We start from the raw sequence: 25331 nt of genomic DNA, 5'->3' as shown, positions 1-25331 counted from the left end.
ATTATTTGTATGGTGAGAAATGTCGAATCTTTATCGATCACAAAAGTTTGAAGTATCTGATGAATCAAAAGGATTTAAGTTTGCGACAACGGAGGTGGCTTGAATTATTGAAAGATTATGAGCTAGTAATTGATTATCATCCGGGGAAAGCGAATGTAGTCGCAGATGCCTTAAGCAGAAAATCCTTGTGTGCTTTGAGAGCTATGAGTACGAGTTTGACATTGTCTGATGATGGTTTGATATTGGCTGAGTTGAAGGCTAGACCGTTATTCCTTCAGCAGATTTGTGAATTTCAGAAGAATGACAGGGAATTACAAGCTAAAAGAGCTCAGTGTGAATCGGGTAGTGATTAAGATTTTTGGATCGGTTCAAAAGATTGTTTGATGTTCCGAGACAGGATATGTGTACCAAAGAATGATGTGTTGATTCAGAATATTTTACATTAGGCAAGGTATGAAAAGAGATATTTTTGAATTTGTATCAAAGTGTTTGATTTATCAACAAGTAAAGGCCGAACATCAGATGCCTTCGGGTTTACTTCAGCCAGTGATGGTTCCCCAGTGGAAATGAGAAAGAATCAAAATGGATTTCGTGATAGGTTTACCTCTGGCTCCTAAAAAGAAAGATGTTGTTTGGGTTGTTGTTGATAGATTGACAAAATCGGCTCACTTTATACCAGTACGTACCGACTACTCACTTGATAAGTTGGCTGATTTGTATATTGCTGAAATTGTGAGATTGCACGGAGTGCCTATGTCTATTATTTCGGATAGAGATCCGAGGTTCACTTCGAGGTTTTGGAAAAAGTTGCAAGAAGCCTTGGGTACGAGATTAAATTTTAGTACCGCATTTCATCCGCAAATTGACGGTTAATCCGAAAGAGTAATTCAAATTCTTGAAGACATGCTTCGATGTTGTGTTTTAAAATTTGAGGGTAGTTGGGAAAAATATCTACCTTTGGTTGAATTTGCTTACGACAAGAGCTATCAGTCAAGTATACAAATGGAATCGTACGAAGCATTGTATGGTTGCAAGTGTAGAACTCCTTTGTATTGAACCGAGCTCAGTGAGAAATAGATTTATGAGGTTAATTTGGTTAGAGAAACCGAAGGGAAAGTAAAAGTAATCCGTGATTGTTTGAAAGCTACTTCAGATCGACAAAAATCATACGCAGATTTGAAAAGAAAAGAGATCGAGTTTCAAGTTGGCGATAAAGTGTTTCTGAAAGTATCTCCGTGGAAGAAGATTTTGAGATTTGGCCGAAAAGGCAATTTGAGTCCGCATTTCATTGGGCCGTATGAGGTCATTGAAAGGATTGGACCCGTGGTTTATCGGTTAGCTTTGCCGATGGAGTTGAAAAGAATACATAATGTATTTCATGTGTCAATGTTGCGACACTATCGTTCTGATCCTTCACATGTAATTTCTCCGACAGAGATTGAGATTCAATCGGATATGACCTATGATGAGGAACAGATAAAAATTTTGGCTCGGGAAGTTAAGCAGTTGAGAAATAAAAGTATAGTCTTAGTGAAAGTATTGTGGCAAAGACATGGAGTAGAAGGGGACGAAAATAGTACCCAAACCAGTTTTTCGGTAAGATTTTCGGGGACGAAAATCCCTAAAGGGGGAGAGAATTGTAACAGCTCGATTGAGGGCTTAAACGAAATAGTGGTTTCGAAACCACAAATCCAAAGTAGAAAAATTTATTGCGATTAAGTTTTAATATTTACTGTGTGATTGAATGACTGTGTGAAATTTTCGCTATGAAATTCTATCGATTGAGTGTCTAATTTGATGATTAGGACTAAATTACAATAGGTGAAAAATTTGTGTTCTAGTTCATCAAGGTACTTGTTTGTAATGGGTTTTTGAAGTGGATGTCCTTAAATAGTAATTAGGCCACTATACTTTTGTTTGGACAAAATACTCAAGGAATGATAAAATACCATAGTTTTTAATGAAGGGCATTTTGGTCATTTGGTTAATAAAAGAAATAAGAAAACGGAAATAAGGCCAAAATTGTGTCCATCTTCTCCATGCTTGGCTGAATTTTTCTAAGTCTCCATAGCTAGGGTTTTTCAAGCTTCCAAGCTCAATAGTAAGTGCATCCTAGCCCCGTTTTTAATGGTCTTTACATTTTTGAGATCCTCGTAACTCGATTTAGCTATTTCTACCATTATTTTGAACTAGGTTTTGTGTTTAAAAATTTACCCATGGATGACATGCATGTGTTTTGATGTTTTATGGAAGAATATGAAAGTTTGAGCTGTGATAAACAACTTTTACTAAGTGATTTTTGATGAAATTGCATAAAAGAACCTATTTGTAAAATTTGTAAAATTATGTGTAGGAAAATGTGATTTAGTGAAAAATATGCGCTGCTATAAGAGGGAATATGAATCAGCTAGGCTTAGGATTTAAAAAAAATAAGTGCTTTTCATATTATGAGCCTAGGGGTAAAATTATAAATATGTGAAACTTTAGAGGCAGAAATGTAATTTTGTCATAGTGTATTTTTGGACTAGAATGAATAATGTGTGTATTAAATGAGTTAAATGTGTTATTTTAGATCAAGGAAGACGAGGAACTGACCTTGATCGGGGAAAAAAAAGGTTGTGGACTAAATTGCAAATTCGTCATATCTTGCACCGAGGTAAGTTTGCATGTAAATAATATTTTGTTATATTACATGAGATGTGGTTATATATTGAATGATTATTTGATGTATACTATGAATTGAGATTGACTACGGATGAAATTGACAAAATGAGAATAAGTGAGAAATTTCCCGATTGAACTTTCGGAATAGAAAATGATACGAATGACGTCATGAGAACTCATGTGTAGTACTATGCGTATGCTACTATGAGTATAAGATAGTTATGGTCACATGTGTAGTACTAAGTGCAGGCTACTATATGTACCGGATAGCTTTGGTTACTTGTGTAGTACTATGTGCAGGCTACTACGTGTACCGGATGGTATTGGTCACATGTGTAGTACTAAGTGTAGGCTACTATGTGCACCGGATAGCATTGATCATAAGGGTGGTGCTATGTGCGGAACCACCGTGTATTTGTTATTATTCTAAAGTGTTAATCGGGAAAATCGACTAAGTGAAATTATGTGTGACTATGTGATGATAAGTGTAGGTATATGTATGTGTATACTCATGAGCAATGTGTTCGGTATATGATTGAAATATGGTAAAGTTGCAAAGGAGTAAGTGAAGAGATAAAGTCTTGTATCATGCATGCAAGTTGAATTATGTTATTGAATGTTGAGCATATTGTTATGATGTTTCATGAAAGAGTGAAATTTGAGATAAAACAGTTTTGGACAGCAGCAGTTGTGTGATTTTTCAAAATCACCAAAAATGGTGGAAATTGAATTAGAAGTTGAATAAGATATGAAATTAAATATTATTGAGCCTATTTTCATATAAAAGAAACGGTGTAAACAAAAGAATTTCATATTGTGAGATATTTGAATTTTAGTGAGATAGGGTCAGAATGATTTTGGAATCCCCTATCCTGACTTTGAAAAATTATTAAAAATTTTAAAAAAATAGTTATGGGTTGAAATTTATATTTTTAAAATCCTGAATGAGTCTATGTTCAATAAAAACAAACGAGAACATCATCCAAATTTTTTACGAGAAGATAATTAATTTTTAGTACAGAAAGGTTGAAACTGTCAGACAGCAGAATAGGGGAAACTTTAAAGAATAAACTGTACTTATTGGCTAAACCAAAAATTCTAAAAATTTTATGGTAAGAATATATGTGAGTGTAGTTTCAGGGAAAAGTTGCGGAACTTAATTTGGAGTTTGGCAATTCAAGATATAAATAATTTAGTAACTATGACGCGAGTAGGCAGCTAGATACAAACTTGAGTAAATATTAGAACTATGTGCTTTTATGATTGTATTATTTTGAGAACATATTGTGAAGACTGATAAAAGCATATTAATATTTTTTTTATTTACATATTCACTTAATAAGCTATATGCTTACCCCCTTTCTTTTCCTTATCTTATAATGCCACTAAGCTAGCTCAGGGCACTGAGATCGTTGGAGTTCCATCCATACAATCAATACTTTTTGGTATTTGGAAATTAGTATTTTGAATTATGGCATGTATAGAACGCTTGGTTATTTTGTTATGTGTCATAAATGATTTGGCCTAAATTGTTGGTCTATGCTATTTGATAATTTATTTTGTATAAAGCCATTGATGTTGGCTAATATTGATCAAGTTATATGCTCGTGGTGATGCATTTTGTGGATGTGCAAGCTTGCAGGACTTGATCGAAATGGTTTTTTTTTAAAACTAAAATATATATAAGACTTGGTTTTGTACGATTGCATGTGTTTATGTTTTAGTAATGCCTCGTAACCTGTTCCGGTGTCGAACATAAGTAAGGGGTGTTACACCATCCTTCACATGTAATTTTTTCGACAGAGATTGAGATTCGGCCGGATATGACCTATGATGAGGAACCGATAAAGATTTTTGTTCGGGAAGTTAAACAGTTGAGAAATAAAAGTATAGCCTTAGTGAAAGTGTTGTGGTAAGGACATGGAGTAGAAGAGGCTACGTGGGACCGAAGGAAGCCATGAGAAAACAGTATCCAAACCTCTTTTTCGATAAAATTTTCGAGGATGAAAATCCCTAAAGGGGGAGAGTTGTAATAGCCCGATTTTGGGCCTAGTCGAAACAGTGGTTTCGGGGCCACTAATTCGACGAGGAAAAATTTAATATTCTTATATTTTTATGATCTACAGATGTACCAAATGATTTTGTGAAAATTTTGTTAAAAAATTTTGACGTTTGGACACTCAATTTAGTCGAAAGGACTAAATTGTAAAAAAATTTAAAACTTGAGTTCTAGAAGCTAGAGGTGTCTAATTGCTATGAAATTTTAAATTGGAGGTCCTTAAAAGGTAATTATACAATTGGTTAATTTTTTGAAGAAAAATGGACATGAAATAGGTGAAATAGAATATTTTGAAGTTAAGGGCATTTTAGTAATTTGGTGCTTAAATGAATTAAATAGCCAAATCAAAAGCCAATTTTTGCTCATCTTCAACCCCTTGGCTGAATTTCACATGAGGAAGACATAACGAGGGTTTTTTCAGGATTCCAAGCTCGATTGTAAGTTCGTTTTATCCTCGTTTTTAATGTTCTTTACATTTTTAAGATCCTCGTAGCTCGATTTAGCTATTTCTACCATTATTTTAAGCTAGAGTTTCTGTTTAAAAATTTCCCCATGGATGACTTGCATGTGTTTTGATGTTTTATGGTAGAATATAAAAGTTTAAAGTGTATTATACAACTTTTACTAAGTGATTTTTAGTGAAATATCATAAAAGGACTTATTTGTAAAAGTTGTAAATTATGTGTAAAAAATGAAAAAAATGTGATTTACTGAAAATTTTGGGATTCTATAAGAGGGAATATGAATCGACTAGGCTTGAGTAATGAGAAAAATGAGTACTTTTCATTTTACGAGCCTAGGGGCAAAATTATAAATATGTGAAAAGATAGGGGAAAAATGTAATTTTTGCCATAAGGTGTTTTTGGGGCTGAATTTAAAATTTATGTATTAAATAAGTTAAATGTGTTATTATAGATCAAGAAGGACAAGGAATTGACCTTGACCTGGGAAAAGACAAGGTTGTGGACTAAGACGCAAATATTTGATATTTTGGACCGAGGTAAGTTTGTATGTAAATAATGCATCGTTTTTACTTACGCTTTAATATTTTTATATATTAAAGAACAAACTGTACTTATTGGCTAAACCATAAATTCTGAAAATTTTATGGTAAGAAGATAAGTGAGTCTAGTTTCAGAGAAATTTAGCAGATCTTAATTCGGAGTTCCGTAGCTCAAGATATAAATGATTTATTGACTAAGACTCGCGTAGACAGCTTGATATGAACATGAGTTAATAGTGAAACTATGTGCAAATATGATTGTATTATCTTGAGAACACATTATGATGATTGATAAAAGCATGTTAATAAATTTTTTATTTTTTACATACCAACTTACTAAGCTATATGCTTACTCCCTTTTCTTTACCTTGTCTTATAATGTCACCAAGCTAGCTCGGGGTATGGATATTGTCGGAGATCCATCCACACTATCAACACTCTTTTGGTATCTTGAAAGCAATATTATGAATTATGGCATGTATAGAGGACTTGATTATTTTGTTATGTGTCATAATTGATTTGGCCTAAAATGTTGGCCTATGTTATTTGATAGTTCATTTTGTATAAGGCCATTGATGTTGGCTATTATTGGTTAAGTTGTACGTTTATGATAATGTCATTTTGTGTGTTGATAAATTTGGTATAAGTGTCTAAATGTTTGGATGGAAAAGGCTTGGTAAATAGCCTAACTTTCATCCACACGGCTGGCCACATGGCCATGTGCTCAGGGCACGTGCCCCTGTTTTTCATGAATTTTTTCAAAGTTTTCAAAAGTTCTCGATTTGGTCCCGAACCACTTTCAAAGTATGTATTGGATCTCGTAAGGCCATATTAGGGACTTTATGATGAAATATGAAAAGTTTTAATTTAGATGAAATTTCATGACTCAGTTTTGTAGGATTGGTTATGTTTAAGTCCGGTAATGCCTCGTACCCTGTTCTGATGTCTGACACGAGTAAGGGGTGTTATATTCCTTGTTTCTTTAACCCCTCTTCAATTTCTAGAAGAAATTCTTTCAAAATGATTGGTTCCAATTGGTTGCCTCTATTTATAAACCAAAAGAACCTGCCAAAAATCAAATGAAAGCCAATCAATATTTCAAAATTAAACTACAAACAAAATAACATAAAATAAAATTAAAATTGGTTAAATTAACAAAAATAAGATTTTCCTAATAACCTAAACCCCGTAATGATGCCAAAAACTTGATGTCCTCTAAACTAATTAATAAATTAACCTAAAATTGCACCTATCAATTAATAATATAACTATGGTGAGCACAAATATCGTTCTCTCGAGGACTACAAGTACTAGCAATTATCATATTTCTATTATTTAACCTAATAATTCAAAGTATTACTTAAAATTAAATCAAACAATCTAAATTAACTAATGAATGCACCAAAGAATTAAACACAAAACAATCAAGTATTAACCAAGTGACAAAACAATACCTAGGTAAGAATCCACGAGATTTTATCTATAATTCTCTATCTAATTTATGCAAATTATTTTCTTAGATTTTATCTATAATATCTCTTTTGAGTATAAGAGCAACTAACTCTAGTTTGATTAATTGAAAATTTTTCCTAATTAAAATCTCCATTATTGCATTAATTCTCTCTATGGATCCCTCTATTAGATTTTACTCTAATTCGGTAGATTTATGTGGCCCTATTTCTAGGATTGCATGAAACTCTATTCAATTATGTGAGATCTAATTACAAGAAGGGTGTATCCAACCTCAACCTCAAACTTATGCACATCAAATATGAATTGACACTATAGAATTGTTAACCCAAGAATAATAATACATTCATAATTGGAAATGAGAGACTAAGAGTTTAGTGCATAAAATAGAAATCAAACAATAGAATCCATCCCAGGGTTCATCTCCCCTAGGTATTAAGAGATCCATGATAACTCCCTTGAAAATCAACTTAGACTCTTGAATCTTAGTGGAAAATTTCTTGGTAATTGGCTTCAATGGTGTTTTCAAGGTAATTTCATGCTCTCCCTTGGTGGCTGCCTTATTCCCTTATTTTTTCCCTATTTATAACCTCTAAAAGTGCTAAAAACCCTAAAAATCATAGCCTGCAGCTGTCAACCCACACAGTTCCCATATTGACACACCCTGGACATACTACCATGTGGATTGCTTGTGCAAAAACCTGTTGCATGTGTACAACTTTCAAAATGCTCCAAAATTCTAATTTCCATCCATTTCTCACTTCTATTGCTCCGAAGTGCCCTATTAAGCATTAAAACACGAATATAAAGGACTAGGAGTGTATAATTCAAAATTGATGCTACATAATCACTCAAACGTGCACTAAGAATAGGCTAAAATATGTTAGTTTTAACACTTATCAAGGCTTAAACCTTATTTCTTGGACCTATTAAGAAATTTGGAAATCACAGAACAAAGCCATCTTTGAAGGTACCAAAAAGGACTTTTCCAAGTTTGAAAAAGAAGCTCTATAAGGCTATGAGTTCTTAACCTCTCCCCAAACTTTAGCCCTCATACCATAAGCACGACAAGTTCTCATTCATCTCTAAGGAATTCATAGACCCCTACTAGCATATTTCCTCACACTCAGTTGTGATGCAACTTTTAGGTCCACATCCAATAGAGCAAGGATCATAATTATTGCTTGAGACAATTATGGCATAATTTTATGGGAACAAACATGCAAGTGATCACTTCCTTAGCACTTGCAGTTGAAACCTTTGCTTGGAGGTCAGGTTCTCACCTTATCTATCTTTATAATTAACAAAATATCATCATTGAATTCAACAACAAAACTTACATGGATCCTTTCATTAATAAAAATGATATTTCTTAGGAAGTTTCTACAACCTTTGATGATCCTTTGCTCACAGGGAAGGCCTTAAGGCTTTTGTTGGGCTGCAAAGAGCTTGTTATATAGGACCTATCTAGAGGATTGTGTCTTTAATGCCCCTCCAGAACTTCAAGTCCTTTTCTGACTTATGCATAATTTGAGTTAATTGGCATTTTACTTGTTAAGGTCTCTTTAACTATTGAACATGATAAAATAAATAAAGTAATAAACTAAACTAATTACTCAACTCTGATTCACTAAAATAATGTTAGCATCATGTTTAGTTAATGACAATTAATAACTTAAATGATTTCTACCTAATCTCTACCTCATAACTTGGATGAGCCTCTATGTTATATGATTACTTACTATGTCACCACGTGTGTCACTGCCATCTCCATTACCAGCTCCCCACTAGACTAAGATGTTGTATATCTTAAAGGCTAGACCTAACTGTTGGTGTATTTCGACATTCTACCACTAGGATTAAACACCCATCCTACTCTCTCTTATCATTTCACTAACCTATCTCACACATAGATTGGTTAATGTTATCAAATCAAGTAATTAAACAGATTATTATCCTAAATAAGATTTTAATCTTATTTTGATTATTAAATCATCAACTTACTGACATCCTAACCACAAATATTTTAGCTCATTGTAGAAATCCAAGAAACACAATAAATAAATAGAAAAGGCATTGGAACAATGATTAAAATAAAAGATAATAAAAGCTTATTATATATTAATCTCCAAAGTTGTTGGAATTTCACCCACAAATTGTTTGAATCAAGCACAAAAAATACTTGAAAATCTCTCTAACCAAAGTAAAACTAAAATTTAAAATTATCTCATGGAAAATTATCGTTCTCCTGTGTTTACAAGGCTTTTCTAAATCAAAATTCATTACATGTGAAAGGATAAAAATGCCTTTAATGAAAAACAAAATAGAAAGTTGCAACAAAATTCAACCCAAATTCACGGCTTCAAATCTCCATGTCATTGCAAAACCATTGGGTAATATTGCTTTGATTCATTTGATTTAGATGCTCTGCTTCTCCGACCTCCTTCTCTACTCCAATCACTTCTTAATTTAAAATACCTTAAAAGCATTTACACAAATAAAAGCATTAAAATATACTAAAATAACCTTAAAAGAAGAATAAAAATGACCCCTCTCTAACCCATAAATAAGAGCATGCTGTTCAACGCACTCGAACCCACGTCCTCCTATATTGGCAACAATGACCATGTCGATCGAGTTAAGATTCAATCAACAAAATAAATTTAACTTAAAATACTATAAAAACATGTAAAACCGACTCAAGAACGTAATAAAAGTGAGTGAATTAGGGAAAAAAACATATATATATAATATTGGCACGTTACTATGGCATATTTAAACTTTTAAAAATTAATAATACTTTTTTTTGGAATATGCTTTTTATTTTTATTTTATTTTTTAGAAATTTTCACATAATTATAATTTTTTATAATAAATGATAACTTTTTATATTTTTTTGGAATTACCATTAATTTAAAAATAAAATAGTATGCCATATTAGGCTAATTTAGAAGAATATGTCGTTTTTTAATTGGTCTTTTGAACGTTTATTTCCCCAACGGCTATTTGAACATTGGAAACGGTAAAAAATTTTCCTATAAATACCAGACCAATTTTCATTCTTTTCACTCAAATCTAACTCTCTCAATTCTCTCAATTTTCTCAAGTTTTGTTCTAAATTTTTTGATTCGCTTGTTTAAAAATATTATAGTTTTATTTAATTATTTCAGATATTATTCATTTCCATTAAATTTTCATGATTGACAACCTCTCTGATTTATTTTGACGACAAGCACATTTCTTTCGCTCAAGCGATAATGGTAAGACAAAATTTTAAATTCATTATTTTTAATTACGTTAAATTTAAAGTTTTTTTTTTATTTTTTAAAATATTTTAAATTTATTTATTTTTTTGATATAAATAGACAAATGATCGTGTTTAGAAGGAGTTCATACATAAATTGTCAAAGACCCCAAATATTAAAATTCGTGGTTACTTGAAAGATGCGAGATTCTTGGATGCGTATCGTATGCTTAAGGGTTGCAAGATTGATCCTACACTCATCAACGCGTTGGTAGAAAGATGGAGGCCCAAGACACACACTTTCCATCTTCCATGCGGCGAGTGTACAATCACACTCAAGGACGTAGCTTTACAGCTTAATTTACCACTGGATGGGCTAGTCGTCACGGGGTCAGTGGTCGTTCCCGGTAAAGAGGACCTTTGCAAGGCATTTTTGGGGAAGGTGTCGAATAAGTTTTACGGTGGCTAGATAGATATGAAGTGGTTGGAAACCAATTTCAAATATCTTCCTAAGGACGCGCCCAACGTTGTCAAAGAAAAATACATCTGAGCATCCATCTTGAGGTTAATCGAGGGCATTCCAATGCCTAATAAATTTTGAAATTTGGTACATATAAGGTGGCTATTACAGCTAGTCAACTTCAAAGAAAGTAGACTACTCAGTTGGGGATTAGCCGTGTTGGCCACATTGTGTAAGGGGTTGTGTCGGGCAATGAAACTAGATAAGATGTCAATCAGTGGTTGCCTGCTCTTGCTACAATCATGAGTCTGGTTGTGTCTACCATTTTTACTTCCCCAAGTGAACGACCCAAATATGTTCTCATTGGTGACAAGATAAAACTCATTTGATAATAAATATGTAGTTTTTATAGTAAATATTGTTTATTTATAATATGTTTGAATTAAAATATCGCTTGAATAGGTGGAACCATGGGCCGCGTTACGTAGGACTACCGGAGCAGCTTAAAGATATCTTACTGCTGCTAGTTCAATGCTCGAAAACCAAGGTTAGTTGCTTATTTTTTCAAAATTATAATAATTACACAATAACTTGTAAAATAAAATTTCGTGATAACAAAATTTACAATTGTGCAGTATAGTTTGAATGGATGTCATATGTTAAGTCGGATATTATAGAATGCGTACCATCAAAATTTTTGATCATTCTGAGTATGTGGGACGCGAATGTGCCATTGATAGTGTATGCAATGGTGGAGATGCACGAATCGGATCGAGTGATGCAACAAGTAGAGGTAACAAATTCTGCTGCCACCGCAAGACATGAAAGCACTATACAAGTTGGATCTATGGGGGAAGACCGACGAGAATTGGCGAGATTACCATAAGGAGTTCACAGCGTTTGGGATTGTAGGATAGAATTCTTACCCATCCGCGAACCCTTTTTCTCATCGGCACGACGACCTGTTCGGAGTACATGCCCTGATCCAGAGTCGCCTACAAGCCAAATCTATTATCGGTGGACGCGAGGAGTAGGCAACTTCGTCAAAAAAGGCCACGACGAGTGCCCCAACAACGTAGGTCCGAAAGAGGTGTCATGATGAATTCATCATCGGCTTTGTCACATCTCAAAATAGGACCTAAGAGTTTTAAGGGTATTTTAGGAATTTTTGCCTTTGAGTGTTCGAAATTCTGTGACATGGCATGTTGGTAATGTTTTCAATTATTATTTTTATAAAATTAAATCAATTCGTAAAAATGAGTTTTAAAGAGCTTTAATTTTAGAAAAAGAACTGATTTGTAAAAGAGTGAAAATTATGAGTTTTTAAGAAGCAATTAGACCAAAATTTAAAAACCAACCTATTTCTTCTTCCCACCCACAAGTTTCTCATGTTAACTTTTCCCCAAAACTAGTGTTGCCATCTTTTGATTCTCTCTTGCTATTTCAATCAATTTTCAACTCCAATTCCTAATCCTCTTTGATTTCTATCATCCTTGAACCTTAAACCTCTATAAAAGACCAAGAAAAACACCCAAAAATACCATAGTTCCTCAATGTCAAGCTTTCAGGTTTTTCGGGTTTTCAATCAAACGCATAGATTTTCTACATTTAAGGTAAAGATTCAATTACTTATGAGTTTTTAATGTTATCTAGTATTTAAAACTAAGTTTTTAGCTGTTAAAACGCATGTTCTTGATAAAAGCTGAAAATCGAGTCATTAATGGTGAATTTTGGGTTTGTGGATAAAAACTTGATTTTAAAGTTTTTTTCAACTTGTTTTAACATGATTAGAAGCTTTCTAAAGTTACGTTAAGAAATTCTTGAGTTTTAATGAATTTTCGTTATAAAGACCAAAACTTGTTGAAATATTTCGATACCTTAAAAAGTATAGTTTTGTGTAGTTTAAAAGTTGATAATTAGCCATAGATGAATATGTAGATCAAGATATTCGAATCTAAAGTTTTCTATGTTGAAAGTTTCGGTTAAAAGATAAGGTAGCATAGACTTATGTTTGTGACTGTTTTAATGAAGTTGATGACTGATTATTGAATGTGTGTTTGTGTGGTTTGTCTTGTTGAAGCATCGGAGTCAATAGGACCTTCGATGAGTAGAGATAAAGGCAAAGAAAAGCTTGTCTAAGTTTTTGGTTTTCGACAAAAGCGTATATTTTGGTGAATGTTTGGATTAGCTGCTCATAAGCGATATGTTATGTTATTTGGGAATTTAGAGGTAGCCTAAACCCCTTATCTAAATTTTGAGTGTAAGTGTTATTTTACCTATGGTAAATATGTGATAAATATATTTGTGAACTGTGATAAAGAGAGTTATGATGTGACAAAATATGAACATGTTGTGATGACTGTTGTGATGGTAAATATGAGGGTATGTTCTTCATGCCATGTGATAGTGTGTATAATGTGCTAATTATATGGTTATGTAGAGAATATGTATGAATAATCGGTAAAGTAATATTTGATGATAGTATGGATATTTTGGCCTTGTGACTTAATGAGACGATTGAATAGAGTTGGCATGCCATAGGATTGTGAGTACTCACTTATATGTGTTGTGATATTTAGGGAGTTGAGGCCTAGGGACAATTTTTGGAGAGATAAGAGAATGCGAGCTAAGCTCCATTCACCGAGATATGTGTGTTTGGTGTGTTGCAGAGTGTTAGCTATAATCTATATTTATGGGATATGTTCGACTCTACGAGTCTATTAGTGGTGCGTTGGAGATCCGTGTATCCGATGAGTGATGGTAGAGATCACTTTTATGTTTCATGGCTCAAGTACCAAATTATCCTGAGAAGTGTATATATGTGTAAGATGTATGCCTAAACGAGCATATGGATGCTATGCAAATTATTATAAATTGCATTTAAATGGAATTATATATGACTATATGTGATTAATATGTACCGGACTATATGCCTAAATATTCGTATATAAATTTGAAAAAAAGGACACATGAAATATGATTAAATATGTAAATTATGGCACTAAGTTAAAGACATTTTGGAAAAATGTTATAGGTTGTTTGGTTGATGCATGACGACTTCTTTGCATTGTGGTTATTCTGAGCATTCATTAAGCTTGTTAAGTTCACCCACTCTTTTTTAACCATTGCAGATAAGTAGTGCCAGTGTGAGCAGTGTGGCCTTCAAGGGAGTGATCCAAGCCGATTGTTTAGCTTCTATTAATAGGTGTTCTGCGCTTATTTATGTTTGGTGAATAAAGGCAAAGTGATAGGCCAATGTGGTAGATTTTATATCGGTTTATTAAGATGTATTGGGGATTATTTGTATATTACGTATGTTTGGAAATCTTGTGAACTTGGACATGGTGTTTGGATTTATTGTTTAGACATTTTGATGCATATGTGACTAGGTGAATGAAGCATGATGTTTAGGGACTAAGTTTGAATGATTTAAATGCTTTTATATGCTAAATTTTTGTGACCTGAAGCAGAGGTATCAATATTAAGGCTTTTAGAATGATACTTCTATATTTTCGAAAGTGCAGGGAGTTAGAATATCAATTTAGTATCGATACCTTGTCCCGAGTGTAATAGCCCATTTTTAGTGAAATTGGAATAGTAGTTTCGGGACCACAAATCTGATTTGAAAATATTTATTTTATTATTTTGATGTCTATAGTATATTAGTAGTGTCGTATAAAAATTTTGTTAAGAAATTTTATCGGTTGCATGTTTAATTTGGTAAAAAGGACTAAATCGTAAAAGGTGCAAAATTAGAGTTCTATAAGTTAAGGGTATCTAATGGCTATGAAATTAAATGGTTAAGGGACTTAAATGGTAATTAGACCATTTTGATTTTTAGTGGACTTATTTGGACATTAAATAGGTGATTTCAAAGGTTAATATTAAAGGTTAAATATGTAATTTATTAAATAAGTTAAGTAAAATAATGAAAACAAAGTTATCATCTTTTTTTTTCTCCATCTTCCACCGAAAATTAGGGTGAAAAACACCATTGATGGATGTTTGAAGGTTCGACCATTTCATCCTTGCATGTAAGTTAATTTCTGTTTCGTTTTTAATGATTTTTATGTTTCCGGGATCATTATAGCTTAATCTAGCTAGCCTAGGGACTAATTTGTAAAACTGTTAAAGGGTTAGGGATTTTACCATTAACATGTTTGTGTGATTCTTGAAATTTTATGAAAGATTATGAGTCCTTGTTGTTAAATAAACAACTTTTGTAAGGTAATTTTTGATGACATTATCATTTAGGGACTATTACGTAAAAATAGTAAAATAGCATGGTGAAATTATGAATTAATGCCTTGTTTGGGTTGATATAAGTCCCTAGGTAAATTGGCTAGCTTAGTATGTGGATAAAATTGCATGAATTTCAATTTACGAGCTTAAGGACTAAATTTTAAAGAAGTTAAAAGATTAGGGGTAAAATTGTGAATTTGCAAAAGTATGTGTTTTGGACTAAATTGAATAGAATAATTATTGAATGGATTGAAATTGTTTATTTAGATCAAGTTAAGCCTCGTACGGATCTAGATCGAGGGAAAGATAAAGTATTAGACTAGTCGATCCTATTTCGTCGTTGTTGTGATCGAGGTAAGTTCGTATGTTTAAATAGAATTTTAATGCATTTGATTTAAATGCTATTATGTTTTTCATCATATCATGTCACGAAGAAAATCCAATGATGTTACAACTACTATTGAGCCCCGTTTGAACCTTACGAATATATAAGATACAAATGACATGTCATTAGGGTTACCATGTTTCAAGTGATGGACTTAAATGTCCTACCGATGGCTGAGTTTCGGCATTTGCTATGGATACTCGTCATCTTGTGTGAGTGGCATCATGTAGCTACATTCCGACCGTCAGCTTGTGTGAGCAGACCCATTTATGGCTCGAGTGACAATCTATGTAAAGGAAAGGAAATTAATGGTTTGGAGCATGTGTTTAACACACTTTGTTTGAGCTTCTCGCGTATCCTATATTATTCTAAGTGGTTCAACAGGAATGAAAAGGGAAAGAATGGTAAGTTATCGAAAGCTAAGTTAAGAACTCATGAAAAGGTATGAATTGTTGATTATTCAAAGTATGAACACTCATGATTATGAAAAGTATGGTTTAAGTAATGCTATACTCATGTTCTATACCTTACCATGTGATGATATTACTAAGTTATGTGTTTAATCACTAACTTGTGTTGTTGATGATGCTTAGTCTTGTGTCACGCTATGTTGGATTGATTCATGTCTATTTTTAAGTTTATGCATTGAAATGGTAAGATATGTTCGTGATTTACGAACTTACTAAGCATTATATGCTTACGTTGTTGTTCTTTTCTATGTTTTATAGATTATTGGAAGCTCGATCGGTTTGGAAGCTCGTTAGAGACCTATCACACTATATAAGGACTATTTCGGTAGATTTTGATGTTTTGAGTCATGGTTATAATGGCATGTATAGGTGAATTGTGTTTAATGATATAGTTGTTATGTTTGGCTTGTAAATTTGGTATTATGGTTGATGAATTTTTGCATTTTGATGCTTTGATGGTCGATGTTGAAATGGTCAAATGATGGTATGTTTTGAATGACCAACTTGGTATGTTTGAATGTGACTTGGCATATGGTCATTGTGGTAAGTTTTGGTATAGAAATAGGTTAGAAATATATGGGTGATGAATGACTAAATTATGCATATGTTTAAGTATGTTTGGTTGTTGTAATTGAGGTGCCTTTTGGGTATATTGATTGTATGGATAAATGACCTATTGAATTGGTCTTATTATGCATATTTTAGGCATGTTTTAAAGGCTTGATTGTATGTGCAAATGGCTTGTAGGTGTGTACTTTTTTGGGGTGAACGAAATGGCTTGAAATTGGCCTATTTCTTGTCCATACGGCTAAAGACACGGGCGTGTATCTCAGCCGTGTGTGACACACGGCCATGCGACATAGTCGTGTGTCCCCTGTAGGTTTCAAAGTGTTGCAAGTCAGGCAATTACATGCCCTGGCACACGGGCGTGTAAGGCCATTTCGAGAGTTACACGGCCTAGTACACAGTTGTGTGGTTTGACTGTGTGACCCAAGTTAGAGAGTTACACTGGCACGGACGCGGGCTGGGACACAACCGTGTGTCCCTATTTCAAAAGTTACACGGCTTGAAACATAGGCGTGTGTCTCAGTCTGCAGTGTGACCCCTGCAGTGTGAAGTTTTCTATCTTTTTTCATAAAGTTCTAAATGTTTCTGATTTAGTCCCGAATTGTTTCTAAAGTATTTCTAAGGCCTCAAGGGCTTAAATAAGGGACCATATTCATGTATTTGACTGAATTATTCTATAATTTATGAAATGTTTAGAATTGAATGTTTTAAGTTATGATTTTACAGTAATGTTCTGTAACCCTATTTCAGCGACGGATACAGGTTATAGGTGTTACACCGAGTACAGATACTCGTGGTGTAATTATCGATACCTTGCGAAAGGTACCGATATTTTTTGATGTTTTGAAATTTGGTGAGAAACAGAATGCTAGTTTGGTATTGATTTTCTAGGTGGTATCGATACCAGTTAAAGGAAATATCGATACCACAGAAGCGGTATCAATACTTACGTAACATTTTTGGGAAATTTTGCTAAGTGGTCCCAATACTCGAGATATGTACATTTTATGTTTTTTTGTCGTGTGTTAGTATGATTAAACGCTAAACTAAGCTTGCATGACTTGATTTTCTCAAAAATGCTAGAATAATTAAAGTAAAACGAAACTACATGTATTTCAACTCTAATAATTACAATGAAATCGATGTGAGATGGTGTTGTGGCATCTCGATATTCGGCCTGGCATCCAGGCCAGGTATGGGGTGTTACAGGCTCCGACCCAACAAGCATCATCGATGTCTACGCCACATCCCGGTCAGTTCACTCCACTTATTCTTTTTCATTTCACTAACCCCGTGTTTTTTTCACAAGCACCACATTGTGCACCACTAGGGCACCCTACTTTTACCCCTCTCGTAGGTACATATTTTGAGGAACTTTCGTCCCCAGCATTCTATTCCCCCATGTCGACGTCAATGCCAACACAAACGTCGAGCCAGATGTCGACGTCTGTATCGTCACCAATGGCGACACTGATGCTGTCATTGATGTTCAGGTTAATGCCGATGTATCCAGGTTTTCTAACATCGTACATTTATTCACTGATAATGTCAAAAACACCCACGGTGTCATTGTTTTATCATGGTGGGTCACCAATGCAACCACCTTTTTGTGGAGTGGAGGATATATGATGGGAGGCTAGGATGACACCGTACTACAGCACGGAGGAAGGCGATGGAGATGAAGACGAAGCTGAGGGTGGAGATGAAGATGAAGACATTGGTGGAGATGAAGACCATGGTCATGACCAAGTGGATGAGTCGGCACCACTAATTGTGCGTAGAAATCCTATACGCACCTGTTAGCCAATGCCCGGCGCCACAAATTCGGCCTGGCGATGCCGATGATGTATTTTTTATTTACTTATTACGATGTAAATATAAATGACATCAATAAAGAAACAATATTTTTTTTGTATATTTCTATTGTAACTCATTTTTGTCTTTGTTAAATTCTAATGTAAATTATACGTAAATTTCCATATATAATATTTGATATGAAATATGTAACTTTGGATAGGCACCTTTATCGAACTAGTAGCAATTCCCTAAGAAGTTGTAATTGGTACTTGAAGCAGTGCTTAAAGTAGCAATTTTTACACTACATAAATGTTAGTAGACATTGACAAATACAATTGAAATGCAAGTTAAAAAGAAGAACAATTTTTTTACACACAGAAAATGAAGCGTTGTAATCCATTTTATATCGTAAAAAAAATGAATGCTAGCGATGTTGAGGTCCGAATGTACCCCTCAATATAGAACATGTTGCCTTCGTATGCCTTGGGTTTCTACAGTACTTACAAAACCCGTGTTGATTGTCCCTCTCCTAAACATCCATATTGGAACGTATCCGAGTGGAATTCGGACAACCTTTCGGGATGCGACGCAAGTTCATGTTTGATGTCAGCTTCCGGATAAGAATGAAAGGTTAAAGATATCGGCTAATTGGAAATAGAGAAAAAAATTACGTTGATTACACAAGAAAGCTCTTCGTTTTTCCCTATGATTATGCCATCAATCTTATGTATGGTATATATAAAGCATCGTTTGTGGGTATCCGAAAAGCTTGAACTTGTGAACGCGTGACAACCGTCAATTGGCCCCTAGTTATACTCAAACTCGTGACCGCATCACAACTGCCAACTGAAACCTCCACTTAAACTTCGACCTGTGATCGTATCAAGCATTGTCACCCCAAAGCATGACTTTCATAGGATGGGTTTTTGAGGTAATGGTCCTATCCCGACATAACATATGAAATATATGTGTTCTGAGACGCGTTATTGCATCCTCAGTCCCTCAATTCTACCTATAATTTTTTGCGGTTTCACCCCTAAAACCTTAACCTTAATTCCTAAAAAACATTAACCCTAACAAAATTTAAAAAACCCTAACTCTGACCCTATCAAAAAAAAAAAGACTGAGGAGAGAGTGTGTGAAAGCATGTCCAACTGGATGCGCTTTCTCACTCCCTCTCCAAAAACGACCTATTTCCCTAATTTAAAAAAAATAGCCTAAAAGGTCAATTAAAAAAACGCATATATCTTTAACTTAGCCGCCATATTAGGTAATAATCCTATAAAATTGAGCAACATTATCAGTTTGAATTAATGGATAAGTGACCATATAAATGATAACACTAGTGACCATTTCATAACCTTTCATAATTTGGTGACTAAAATAAAATTTAGTAATAATTAAGTGATTATTAATATAATTTATCTTGAAAAATTATATATGTTGAAATTAAATTAATCAAAATAAAATTTATATTTATCTATTATGCATCTAAATAACTTGATACATGATATTATAAAACTTACTCGATACAAGTCGATTTTTTTTCCAGGGAAAAAAAAAGTAAAGGGGTGTTATCTACTAAACTATATTTTAGAGCAACGATTTTGATTGCTATGAAATAAATAATTTCATTGGTTCTTTTTCAGTATCAACCATTGAATGAGAACTTATATGTACTATGACACACACAGTGAGGCACAAAATCATTGCACCACTTGCCTATTTTAAAACCATATCTACATCTTATTTATACATTTCTATAAACTATAAATCATTATCTAAAATAAAAAAAAATGGTCCAATTAATAGGCAGAATTAATTTGGTTTTGGCTTATGCTTTCTCACTGTTCCCCACAAATCATCCGTAGTCCAAACTACTCAATTATTGTCCCATAGTTTATATTATGTTGTTTCAAATCCTTTTTTTCTTCAAATAATTTATTGGTTTGAAAGATGACTAATTTTGCAAATTAAAGTCACCTTGAAATCTGCCAATCAATTTGATTCTTAAGCTACTCTAATCATTAGGGTAGTTTTGATTAAATTAATAGATGATTAACATAAACTGCATGGAGGGTAGCATGCTACACCCTGGTTGGAAGCAAAAATGTTGGATTCTAGTTGCTGGACCAAAACAAAACCTAATTTTCTTTTTCAATAATCTAATGAAAGAAGCGATAAAAGAATAGAAAAGATGATTTGGACCTTTTCTATTAACTAGTAAATACAAAAAATAATAATAATAATAATAATAATTGATGAATAAGTCCTCCAAAAATCACTGGACAATCATCAGCAAATTTAAGGTGCAAACTATCACAGAATTAAGAAATTATATCATATCTTAGGTGGTTTTAATTAATTTCTTTCACCCTTTTTCTCTCTAGTTTAACATGCATCAAACAAGAAAAAAGGATAAAGTAGTTTAATATATTAAATTTGGAAGCTTGATCTTCCTTTACATACAAAATCATCAGTCTGGCTTGTAATTCTATCAAACCTTTCTGATAAAAAAACGCTTTGAAATTGTTTGAGTGAATGTAAAACCCCAACTTCAGCTGTAAATATTGCTTTCACTGGCCTATGATCCGAGAAATTTTCTTCCCCTCTGTCATATTCATGTTGCTTTAATCCTTTCCCATACCATATTATTCTATCACACCTGCAAATCAAAAACATAAAACTCTTTAACCCTTATACATACATGAATGAACAGTGATAAGTAATTGATTACCATGCAGGGGCACGTTTCTTTTCGCCTTTTTTGCTTTGATGAAAGCATCCGTAATATACATCAGAATTGGGGCGGTATTTATATGTAGGAGCGAATTGAATTGATCCTTCATTCCAGCCTTCGAATTGACCATTCATCAGCTCCATCCGCAGCTTCATTTTAATAAACATAAGTTTAGAATGAGAATTAAGCAATAAGAAGAATAGAGGCGAATTTCTTTTTGTTATTACCTGATCATTTTCCAGCAGGGATTTCCAATCTCTTTCATCCACTAAGAGTCGAACATTTGATTCTGGTAGGGAAATTCTATAATTCAAATCTCCAAGGAAAATTACCCGACTGCAAGACAATTATGGAAATGGTTAATTCAGCTGATATCACCAAAATATTTCCATATTAGATTTATTTTAATCTTTCTGTTCATTATTAGTCTAAAAAGCAATTTTTTAACTTGATTAACAAGTCAACTTTATCATAAAATAAATGGATTGGATAACAAAAAGACGGTTTACCAGTAACGAAATTATATTAATTAGCCCACCAGATTAAAACTTGCATTTTAACAACTACACTAATTTAATTTTTTATCTTTGGCGGCTTCAAATCCAAACAAGAAAGATTCAAAGTTTGAAACTGGTAATCAAATAATAATGTTTAGGGTTTATAATTTATCGGATGTTCATGTCTTGTTTTCATGATAGAGGATTTATCACTGAGTAATGAAGTAATTAATTTTACATACTCATGGTCTAGGATCTTTCTTGGTAAATCAAGTGAAGGGCCTCTAGGGAAACTTGTTCTGGAAAATATTTCAGAAACATTGGCGTTCCTAAGCTTCTCATCTCCTTGTCTACCCCCAGAAGCTAGATGACTGCACACAAAGCAGAAGCTTGTTTCATGTAGTCGAAATCTAACTGATACCGAACCCTGCAACCAAGCGAAATAAAGAGGAAGAAGAAGAGAAAATTAATAAGCTTCTTAATTAAAATTTCATTAATTATATATATATCAAAACTAGTTGTATCTTGACACTTGATTATCACTAGGTACATAGAGATTAGAGTTCATTATTTGTTTGACAGTAAGCGTACATATTGAGAATGATCACCTTATTTCCTAGGCAGCCCATGATTCCACAACCTATACACGAGACACTAGGATACCGGATATAAGGACAAAGATAGCTTCGAACCCAAACTGTGATTAGAATCCCGACCATTTGCTTACTTATAATACACCGAAAGTCTTGCCCTGGGATGTTCTTGTTTCGCTCTTCATTGGAATGTTGGATTTTGTCTAGGCAGTGTGGTTTCTTCTTGTTGTTCAAGGCTCGTCTAATTAGGGAATTCCATTTCATGGAAACCTTGCTATTTTCAGATCCTAACACGTTGGAGGCGCTAAGGGGTACAATTTCTTGAAAACTGGAAACAAGAAAACCAAGACGCGTACCACCACAATGATTTTTAATATCAATCATCATTGTTTGATTCTCTAGCAGAAACTAAGAAAGAAAATAACGAACAATAATTATGGTGTACTTGATTACCCAAGAACGTAGATTTCGCAGGAGGTGTTGCCAGTATCTAGCAAATCCTCTATATCCAAATCTTCAGGTGGTGCAACCCCTCCAACATTCCATGTACTAACGAAAATCCTTGGGAAGAAAATTACGAAAGAAAATTAGAGACATGCTTATTATTAAAATGAGGGAGAAGAGAACAATATAATGAGTTAAATACCTGTAGTTATGGGTATCCTTGTGGTGACTGAATATACTGTTGGGACTCAAAGATGGACGATCTAAGCTTGGAATTTCTTTGTTGCATGGGAAATCAGCGACGAAATTGTTGCTTCCTAATCTCTTTCTGAGGATCTTGTTAGCCACTAATCTGGGCCACATAACCTGGATCAAGAGTTTTTATATATCAGTAGGGTAAGCTTCCTTCAAAAAGACAATATAAAATAATATAAGAAAAATGCAATACTAACTTCTTGGTTGCCTGGCATGGTGAGGGAAATGGGAGGAGAGGTAAGGTTGCAGAGAGAGAGGACAAAGAGGATGGGAAGAAAGGGTTGAAAAGAGAAAGCCAAAACGGATAAAAATGAGAGATCATGCTGAGGACTTGAGAGAGAGACCTCTGCAAGTTGCGAGGGAAGAGAGGCCTTAAATTTCTTAAATACAGTGTGACGTTAACCATGATGCGCCATTGTTGTCTAAATTATCATTTAATAAAACCAGAGAAATTTAGAGTGAGAAAAGAGCAAGAAAACATGGGTCTTTTTTTGCAGGCTTCAACTTTTTTTGTTTTTGTTGGAATGATTGGAGGATCTGAATTATCTTATAATATATATTTATTTAAAGGGCAGCAAGTGGGAAAGGAGGGAGGATGGTCCATTACTTAAAATATTATATACTTATTTCCATCTCTCATAAAATTTTAATTAAGTTGTTGAATGAAGTATATGTTAGAAATTTAATTTAAATTATCACATTAAATCAATTCAAGAGAAAATAAAGTTTTCTAATAAATATAAATTTAAAGGTATTTAATCTTTTATTTAAAATAATATTTATTTTGTCAATTAAATTTTAGTTCATCGACCTCGGCCTTATGTGTTTGATCATGTTTAAATATATTTTATCATTTTATTTAAAATTCGATATTGTATAAAAAAATACTCAATTAATACTTTTAGTCACATGTTTTGACTAATTTAAATATATTTTTACTAGCGATTTAAACTAACATGTTTTATTTTAATTTTTTACTTATTGTATATATGTTGTCATTATTAGTTTCAAACCATATATTTTATTGTTTATTGAATTTTTTAAACACATACTTGTATTCTAAATATGTTTTCCATACGCGACTATAAAAGAATTACTATTAATTTTTAAAAATCTACCTACATAAGGAAAATACAATGTGTGAGTTTAAATCTAAATTTATTTTGATTTAAATTTTATTTGTCCAGATTATCAATCCTATTATATATTATAATGATTGACATAATTGTAATTATTCAGATATTATATTGTGATTGTGATTATATTATACTAAATTTACTTGTAACCTAAAAAACTCAAATATGATATATTTCTACAATTTATCATATTTAAATTATGTTTTAAAACCTTATAATTTTAGTTACAGCATCTCAAATGGGGTAAAATATTTAAAAATGCAAAATTTTTTAAAAAATTATCGAATTAAGTTGGTTCTTGGAAAAATTACGAGACTAAATCGAAATAACGAAAACGCTTCAAGCTAGAAGCTTTTTCCACATTGGTTATCCTTTCTAACGACTCCCCCACCCCAACGACTATTTAAATAGTTGTTGAACCCCTCAACTAACGACTATTTTTTCTATATAAAACCTAATTCTTTTTTTTTCAATTCAATCTCAACTCATCTCTCTCACATTCTCAAGTCTCTCTCAAATTTCTCTCAATTCCATCTTAATTTCTCACTCAATTTTTATTCTTCTCTCAACTCTCTCTTTTTTTATTAAAATTGTATTAAGGTTTTTAAATTATTTTTCTATTACAATTTATTTTGTATTTTTCAAAATTAGTAATAAAAATATCTCTAATTCGCTTTGGATGACAAGCACATTTCGGTCAATCAATTGCAAATGGTAAGAAATTGTTTTATTATATTTAATCTAATTTAATTTAAATATTTTCTTGTTATACTAAAATTTAATGTTTTGTATGTTTTTTTATGTATAGTTGGAAGATCAAATTTTGGAGACGTATATTCGTAATTTACCCACTCCTCCATCGTCCTTAATTGAACCATACTTGAGAGATGCGGTATTTTTGCACGTGGCCTGTATGGGTAGGGGTGTAGATTAGACCCCACACTTTGTAAGCGTGTTGATGGAAAGGTGGAGACTCGAGACGCATACATTCCATCTTCCATGCGGCGAGTGCACTATCACACTCAAGGACGTGCGATTACAGCTCAGGTTACTAATGGATGAGCCAATAATGACTTGGTCAGTTGTCGCAGCCAATTGGAGAGATGTATGCGAGCAACTTTTGGGGAGGGTTCCAGACACAATTTATGGAGCCCGGATAGATATGAAATGGTTGAAAAGAAATTCTAGTGGGCTTGATTCGGAATCAAGTGAAGTCCAAAGAGAACAACACGCTCAGGCGTACATCCTTATGATTACTGGGGGTCTCCTAATACCTGATAAATCATGAATCTTTTCCATTTAAGT

The 25331-nt window shown here is 33.2% G+C and overlaps 1 protein-coding gene across 1 annotated transcript; it reads right to left on the bottom strand.

Moving 5' to 3' along the window:
• Positions 1 to 20769: 20769 nt before the first annotated feature.
• On the bottom strand, positions 20770 to 23382 carry LOC105794331 (type IV inositol polyphosphate 5-phosphatase 9). Its single transcript, XM_012623464.2, has 8 exons — positions 23088 to 23382; positions 22838 to 23001; positions 22645 to 22752; positions 22207 to 22519; positions 21841 to 22025; positions 21329 to 21437; positions 21099 to 21250; positions 20770 to 21026 (listed from the first exon to the last, which is right to left on the bottom strand). The coding sequence occupies exons 1-8, from the start codon at positions 23103 to 23105 to the stop codon at positions 20798 to 20800; spliced, it is 1278 nt and encodes a 425-aa protein (XP_012478918.1). The 5' UTR covers positions 23106 to 23382; the 3' UTR covers positions 20770 to 20797.
• Positions 23383 to 25331: the final 1949 nt, after the last annotated feature.

This window comes from Gossypium raimondii, chromosome 3, assembly GCF_025698545.1.
Source record: "Gossypium raimondii isolate GPD5lz chromosome 3, ASM2569854v1, whole genome shotgun sequence".
Lineage (NCBI taxonomy): Eukaryota > Viridiplantae > Streptophyta > Magnoliopsida > Malvales > Malvaceae > Gossypium > Gossypium raimondii.
This window is presented reverse-complemented; position numbering and strand designations above follow the sequence as displayed.